This window comes from Ylistrum balloti, unplaced genomic scaffold (assembly GCF_031769215.1).
Source record: "Ylistrum balloti isolate Yb309-2 unplaced genomic scaffold, AGI_CSIRO_Ybal_v1 Utg369760, whole genome shotgun sequence".
Taxonomy (NCBI): domain Eukaryota; kingdom Metazoa; phylum Mollusca; class Bivalvia; order Pectinida; family Pectinidae; genus Ylistrum; species Ylistrum balloti.
In genome coordinates, this window is record NW_026781959.1 from 352501 (window position 1) to 361173 (window position 8673).

Here is an 8673-nt window from a genome sequence, read left to right on the forward strand (position 1 = left end):
TTACAATGAAATGCTTATACTTTGTGACGTTAATTGCATTATGTTATTTTCATATTCTGCTGAAAAAGTTTGAATATGATCAATATAAGAATGTCAAGAAACATATTAACCAAAACATTTAATTACATTTTTTTTTATTAGGTCGGGCACCGAACTTCGTTGTCAGTGACGATCCTAAAGCCAATTTTCTGGTCGTCCGTAAAGGCGGTGATGACAACAACGACAACAATGGCGACAATGGCGACAATGACGACAACGGAGGTACCTTGTATGTATTTAAAGAACTTCATTACCATATTGGAGCTAGCGATGCATCGTATGGATCGGAGCACGTTGTAAACATGAAAGGCTACAAAGGCGAGGTAGGGATGAATTGTAGAAAATGTAGAAAATACAAGTAGAGATAAAAAAGTGAAGAATAGAGTCATAACATTGCTTCTTAGTTTCTTGCTTTAAAAAAACCAAAGGAAGTCGATATAATTTCTAGGTATTTTTACACAAAATACAGTAAAGAAAATTAGAAATGTATCTTTTAATGTTTCGTAGTCTAACTGTATATTTAGTAATAACTGAAGGGCGGTTTTACTTTCGCAATATCCGCGGTCATCAAAGGTAGCGCGAAAAAAAAAATTAAAAAAAAAAAAAAAAAACAGCAAAAATTTTAACATAATTAATATACAATGTAAATTTTGTTATCTAATTCTCTACACAGATACTAATTTAGAGACACGAGAGGAGTCCAATCTTTGTGAACTAAGCCAAACTGGGATACTAGCGAAATATTATCTAGATTGAACAATTATACAATAGGTCCCTGTACAAATCATGTATTAAAATTGGTATTCACCGTTGACTGCGGTATTTGATTTAGATTTTTGAGGTCAACTGCCGTGACGATGTCTGCATCATAATTTACGAGGACTAAAATTCATAAATGTATATATGTTAAATAGATCTGGTTAGAAAATGATCCGCAAAATGTTTTGATGAGGACTCTAATAACAGTTGTCTTGTGTTCTTGATCAAAGCTCCTTTGACAAATAAATGGCAGGATTGTATTTACATTAAATGTCGACCAGATGTTACGAAATCCTAAGGTAAACAATTTCTTTTTAACAATTTTTAACAATTTTCATAATCGCGTAACTTAACACAATACTTACGGATTCTGCAATTTAATACAAAATATACAATGACATAACAGGTAGATTTCTTAACATTAAGCAGATCGTCAAAGAAATTAAAGAAAAAAATTCCACATGTATTTTGTGTATCCCCATTATTCACCTACTTTTTGAATTTATACTTCAGTTTGTGTTTTGCCTTTAAAGCAAACATTACTTTACCTCCACTCCATCTCACCTATTACCTCGTGTGACAGTGCCTATAAGAGATTTGGCCTACAGAGTAAGACTGTTATTTCCAAAATACAGTCGTGTAGGCATTATTATAACAAGGTAACCATTCCAATCCATACCTACAACACATTCGTGTAATTAATAACTGTTCAATGTTGAATATTTTCCCTGTTAACATTTAAAACTATTTGCAAACATTTATATACTAGATACACTTGGTGCACGAAAGGGTAAAACGCGATGATGACGATGATGATGGAAAGAAGGACAATGATGGAAAGAAGGACAAAGATGGAAAGAAGGACAAAGATGAAAAAGACGTTGTGGCTGTAGGAGTGTTCTTTAATGTAAGTCCTCTGCCTCCTCCTCTCCCCGCCTCCTCCCGCTCTTTAACGTAATTTCTCCTCCTCCTTCCGCTCCTAGGATGTTCATTAACGCAAGTTCTCCTCCTTCCGCTCCTAGGAGTGTTCTTAAGCGTAAATCCTCCTCCTCCTATTCTTAAAAGGACGTTACCAAATTTTTATACCAGAGAATCATTTACATCTGTAATGTCAAAATAGTCAATTGCCAAAGATAAGAAGACAAATGTTCGTATTGTCTTTCCTGTTGTCTTACTGTAGTCACTGTTTTTTTCCGTTTAAACAGTGTATGCTGATATATTTTTATTGTCATTTTTGTACTCAGGTGGTGAAGAAATGCGGAAGTTATGCTGATAAACTGATATCCCAATATGTAACCCAAATTCCAAACTACTTGGACGAAACAGGTAACGTTGACTATTCTGCTCTTTACTTTTAACATATTTAGGATACATACGGTGATTTTGTTTCATAATCTGCTGATACTCAGATCTGTCAGAATTGTATAATAAATCAAAGATGATACATAACAAAGTCATTGTGTACAGGAGACCAAATAAGATTAAACATATTATCTGAAGAGTCATTGGATTTATGTTTACCAGGAATGAATTCATTGTCCCTAGTTTAAACTCGTTTCTTTTTAATTTTTTCCCTGATTTTTTTTTATGATGATATAAACCAAACATTTGATAATAGCATTGATATAGAGTTCCTTACTTGATGCAAGTTGTTTTGCCATAGTCTTAATGAAATGGATCTTCTCCATACTTTCTACTTTAAAATTACCTTTTAAAAATTAGATGGGATCATGAGAACAAATTTGCTTGTTTGTCAGTCAATCATAAAAGTAGATCTGCTCAGTCATCTTGTTCCTACTGGCTGTCATTCATTTTACTTTTTTCGGTCGATGAAAACGTACATATTAACACATATATCAACTTGACATATGTTACAGACGCGAAGGTACAACCAAAGCGGGTGCTGCCCAAGGATGGGAAATTTTACACCTACATTGGCTCCAAGACAACGCCCGTTTGTACTCCTGATTTCTTGTGGATTGTGTTCAAGACTCCGACAACTGTCTGTAAGAAGGTGGGTTATATTTTCATGCTCTATAAAATATCTTGATTATGTATGCTGTATACCGAATTAGCTCTAGACATCAGGTCTGGTTGTTTGTTATAATCGTATCAAACCGAAGCATACCTCCATTTTTGTATGCTTATCCTCTATAATCTTCAGCGGATAGAAGACATGATTTCCACTTCCAAGACAATAGAGTAACGTTACATACTAATGTCATTGTATGTGAGCTGTAACACTTTATAAAACTGATATTGAGTTGTATGTGAGCTGAAATACTTTATAAAATTAATATTGAGTTGTATGTGAGCTGAAATACTTTATAAAATTAATATTGAGTTGTATGTGAGCTGTAACACTTTATAGAATTAATATTGAGTTGTATGTGAGCTGTAACACTTTATAGAATTGATATTGAGGTGTATGTGAGCTTTAACACTTTATAAAATTAATATTGAGTTGTATGTGAGCTGTAACACTTTATAAAACTGATATTGAGTTGTATGTGAGCTGTAACACTTTATAAAATTGATATTGAGGTGTATGTGAGCTTTAACACTTTATAAAATTAATACTGAGTTGTATGTGAGCTGAAACACTTTATAAAACTGATATTGAGTTGTATGTGAGCTGTAACACTTTATAAAATTAATATTGAGTTGTATGTGAGCTGTAACACTTTATAAAACTGATATTGAGTTGTATGTGAGCTGTAACACTTTGAAAAATGATTTTGCAAGTTATCTTGATATGGTCCACGAGCTGTTAAAATAAATATATGCAGAGTTATCTTTATCCACTAAATATCAAGTTTCCGTGAAGTATTATAAACCATGAAATTTGAGTCCCATAATAATATTATAAAATACTCTTTAATGACACATTGATCAGAATTAAACAAATTAAGATTTCCGCTCAACAACCCAATTAAAATTACAGCAGATGTATGAAACGAATTGGCTTGACAACATCTTAAAATGATAAAAAATTTCTTGACGTAGTGCTGACTTTAACAACAAAATACAGGACAGCAAGATATGTACTTTATGATAATGAATTATGATTCTGTAATATAATATGAGTTTTTTTTCATCAGAATTTCAAAGTGTTGAAGAATTTGGAGACATGGGAGAAGGGCAATCCGCCACTGAGTAAATTTGGAAATAATCGCCCCATTCAACGTTTCGATGTGGATGATGTCAAAACCAATTTTGGAAAGAGGACGTGCCGAAATGATGATTAAATTAAATTGGCATGTACATTCTTGCGCTTATTCTATTAACATAATATTCGTTAATAGTTTATTCCGCAAAAGAGAGAATGTAACCGAATTCAGAAGATTGCTTTTGTCAAAATAAAAAATAAAGTTCAACTTTAGCACAAGGTGATGTGTCTGTGATTTTATGATAAGGAGAGCGATTATGTATTTCTAATATACGTAAGTAATTACCGACAACGTTGCTTTTTCATATGGTATGGTTCTACCACTGCTTTGTATCGCCTGTGAAAATGAGTTCCACGCTGAAAACGTGTGTATATGAATGATGTATATGAATAATTAAATACTGATTCACCATTGAAATACTGATTTACATATTTGAAATTGCTTAAGTAATTATTTTCATAATTACATAACTTTATTTGAAATAATTTGACGTAATATTAAGACAGAAGATTAGCACTAGGCACCATATGACCACTTCCCCTATATTTGACGAGAATAAAAACGCTAGGTTTTTTTTTTTTTTTTTTTTTGTTTTTTTTACCTTTCTTATTATTTTAAGACTCTGTAAGTAATTAATTTGTGTAAAAGAAATTTATTTCATGGAGTTCGTGGGTACCCTAAATCCATTATATGAATAAGTATAAGTAGATTTATTTTGCTATATTTATGGTGATTTTTTTAAACCACTAGATTTGAGCCCACGAAAATTAAAGATACTACAGTACGTCATAGCATCAAATGTCAATAATTGTTATGTATCCTTATTTGTAGATTAGACCAACAATGTAAGCAATGACGTCATTATAATGAGATGCATAAAGATCCACTATTTATGTTTTTCTGTGAAATATTGACTTCTTCCATTCGATCGCAAGGATAATCTGTATCCAGTGGTCCTATGACAGCAGTATTTACTTATTTAGATGTTGACTGAATTACTAGTTTAGTATGTCTTGGGTGCAAGCTTTTTATATTAAAAAAATCTAAATTGAACGTGAAAGACCTCGGGTTAACTCGAAACAAAACATCAGTTTTGATGAAGGCTTGGCTCAGAACTATACTGTTGACTGACTAAAACGAAAATGTCACAGAAGGTTCTCTCTGGTCTTTGTTGAGTGGGATATTCCTAATTAGCATTTGTGTTGGTATGGTAACCTGGTGCCTCCCTTGTCATTAAAACTGTTGCACACCTATTGTCCTTCATTACTGATTCTACCCCCTCCCTCCCCCATGCATATCATTACATCATTGCACTGAAAATTCCTGCTCATAGAAGTAAGCTATGAAATTCTCTGCTGGCCTGTCTGGACTAATTGACAGGTGTCCTGAACACACAACTGTATAAGTTTTCTTGTCCCGAACACCCTTGTTGATTTTTAATTACCAAAGTATTGTAATATTTGTAAATCACAGTACCCGGAAAGTCGAATGGTTTTCATATTGATCGGGTAAAAACCTCCTTGGATAAATGCCACCCATAACAGATATGCATATGGAAAACGTTCTTTAAACTCGTCAATAGTTTCTGAGGAGTCTGGGGTCAATATATTTGAGTTGTTTTCCAGCCCACTTTCACGGAATGCCCATCAGACGAGAATTCTAGCATCAACATTGCAGCCATGTTGACGCCTTTGCTGATAACATTTGCTGTCGCAAATACTGTATACTGGAGGACAAAACAGCTGTATGATGTAACATCACTGACGAGTCCTAGGAGGACAAAACAGATGTATGATGTAACATCACTGACGAGTCCTAGGAGGACAAAACAGATATGTGATTTAATATCACTTACGAGTCCTAGAAGGACAAAACAGATGTATGATGTAATTTCACTGACGAGTCCTAGGAGGACAAAACAGATGTATGATGTAATTTCACTGACGAGTCCTAGGAGGACAAAACAGTTGTATGATTCAGTTCAAACGAACTCCTAATTTGTACAATAAGATGCTAATCACTTGTGTGTGTTTTATAATGGTGGAGTCACATATGTATACTTTACAAGTATGTTATTTCCAACACCTGAAGACTGAACTTAATGACATTTGGCTCATCACCACAAGTGTTCTAACCAGATCTATTTTATATCGTATCGTCAAAAAATAAAAATAATGATTTAAGAGAGAGAGACATCTAGTAGGATTTAAACATGTATTTAAATCCCTGTAAACCATTTCATTCTGACATCCTTGTTAGAAAGGTTTGTATAAAAGACCTGGAATGTACTTTAAACAAACTAGCATATGTATGACAGCATTACGTAATGTGCCACGTCAAGTCGGTGTACGCTCATTTTTGTATGTCTGTTTTTGCAATCTATACACTGTACAATTCTAGAATAAGATGCAATGCAGATAAGAGAAGAAGGAGAAGAAAACGAAAGCATAAACAAATTTTCTTTCTCGAAAATGAAATTCTATTTTCCCGAGTTAGATAAACAATAATTTTACATGAGTAAAATAGTATTAAATGTTAAAATGCCTTATTATCGATATGGAATGTAATTATGCTGACATGTCATTCGTACCAGGAAAACAAGGACACGTGCACTGCAAACGAAAAAGAATCTTAGTGGATGAATAAATTAAATTTTCCCGGAAATAAATTACTTCGTAATGACTTGATACAAATGACTAGACGTTACATAAATATAGATTAAGTTAGAATGAGTGTTTTGTCTTGTACAATCACCCACTCCTACGAGCCGAATTCAGAACAACGGTCGTCCTTGACATTGACCATCCTGTAAAATAAATGGATTTTCAGAACAATGGTAAAACACCTTGTTACAGGCTGAGGAAATGAAGATTTTAACACGTGTTCTTAATTGATGTATTACATGAATAAATTCCAAGGAATTTTTTTCTAGAAATTTTGTAAAAGATATTGTTAGTATCATATCTAAAAAAATCAGCAAAAGTGGGTTTTTTTTATTATTATCGTTTTTATTTTTTTAACGATGACGATGATGATGATGATGATGATGATGATGATGATGATGATGATGATGATGATGATGATGATAAGAAATTAAGTAATGAACTTAACGCTGAACCAGCATATATTTCAGAATAAGAACATGAGGGGCATACTGTTGACATGGTGGTGGTGGGGGGGTAAATTTCTACGGTGGTTTTGGCGATGATAAGGTCGGTTTTTGAAAGGATATACAAGGGCTGTTTTGTTCAAACACTTTTTTTTCATTTGAATGTTACATTTCCATTACAAACTACTATAACTGTACGTGTAAATCTTGTATATGATAAAGACTTCACGTCTTTTTTTTGTCTTGCCGACTTACATATGTATATAACGATGAAAGTTTTGGAAAGATCAAAAGTTGAGAGTAAATATAAAGAGTATTTGACATAAAAAATGGAGAGAAAAAAAAACATGAGTTAAAATAAATATGAAAACAAGTATTAACTCCGTGGTAATTCCGCTAATACATGTCGTGACATCTGTATTGTACGTACATGTCATACAACATAAAATACGTTTTAACCTCTTGAAGCATGATTTTCTGTTCCCTGGTGAACATTGCTGGCGGTTTATGTTATTGTTACATGATTTAAGCAAAATGATTCCTTCAAAGTTCACTAGATATAATGTGAGAGGATTGTACATTTACACACGAGTATTAATAGTGCCTTATAGTCCGTATAAAATTTTTACTAATCTCTGTATAAATCTTTTGTTCATCTTCTGTCCTAGTTTCACAGAATTGGAGTTTTAATTAAGATGTTGTTTGTATACAAAGCTAAAAATACGAACATTCTATCCAAACAGGAAACTAAACTACTTCATACAAGTGTTTCGTCCTTCTAGGACTCGAAAGTTATTATTGTTAGAGACCAGCTAAAATGTTGAAACCTAGGAGGCGACGTTGGAAAATCCACATTGGTCGAAACAAATGTCAAAATATAGACAAGGAGATGTGCTAACTTCATAAGTCAATCATGTGTGCATGCTCTGTCACGTGAACGTAAATCTAATATAAGAGAAAACAAAATTAATCTAAATCATAAATTCGCATTAAAGTTGGCTTTCTGATCCAGTTACTGGTTCAATTAGTTTGTTTCTATTCACACAAAACTTGATAGATTAAAAACGTGTAAGCAGATATATCGAAACAAAATTAAAACTCAATACAGATTACAAATGATCTGAAATGAGTTCGTACCGGCAGTATATTTGACAATCAGCACAATAACTCTCGAAATGGCAGTACATTGTATGATGATAGAGTACAAAGTAAACAATTGCCTTCCGTCGTCATTTGTGTCACAATGTCTGAAACATCAGTAAATTAACACAATGGATTATATACTGGACAAAATAAGTTAAGGATCATAAATTGTGACCATAATATCTTTAAAAATTCAAATCATGTATTGCCGGTAATTGCACTCGTAGTTTCTCCAATATGTACCTAAAGTCATGTCAAAGGTGAAAGCACGTGCATCTGAAGGTCTTGCCGTTCCGCTCTAGTTAACTATGGTGGTGTGAAAAACTGACTGGTCTATTACTACAGAGGAATCTTGCAGGTTTTGATTCTGTTACTTCTAAGCTAAAAAAAGTTGAATTTGGAAACATTTAATCAATTTGTAACGAAAACTTGAAAAACTAATCATGCGAAGAC

At 33.1% G+C, this 8673-nt stretch overlaps 1 protein-coding gene across 1 annotated transcript in view; it reads left to right on the plus strand.

Annotated features, from left to right (window-relative positions):
• LOC132543635 (nacrein-like) overlaps positions 1-4046 on the plus strand; it is a 10159-nt gene extending 6113 nt beyond the window's left edge. Inside the window, exons 3-7 of the mRNA XM_060207150.1 lie at positions 142-362; positions 1568-1705; positions 2043-2124; positions 2676-2812; positions 3900-4046. Coding sequence (XP_060063133.1) covers positions 142-362; positions 1568-1705; positions 2043-2124; positions 2676-2812; positions 3900-4046 — 725 coding nt within the window. The remainder of the gene's footprint in view (positions 1-141; positions 363-1567; positions 1706-2042; positions 2125-2675; positions 2813-3899) is intronic.
• The last annotated feature ends 4627 nt before the right edge of the window (positions 4047-8673 follow it).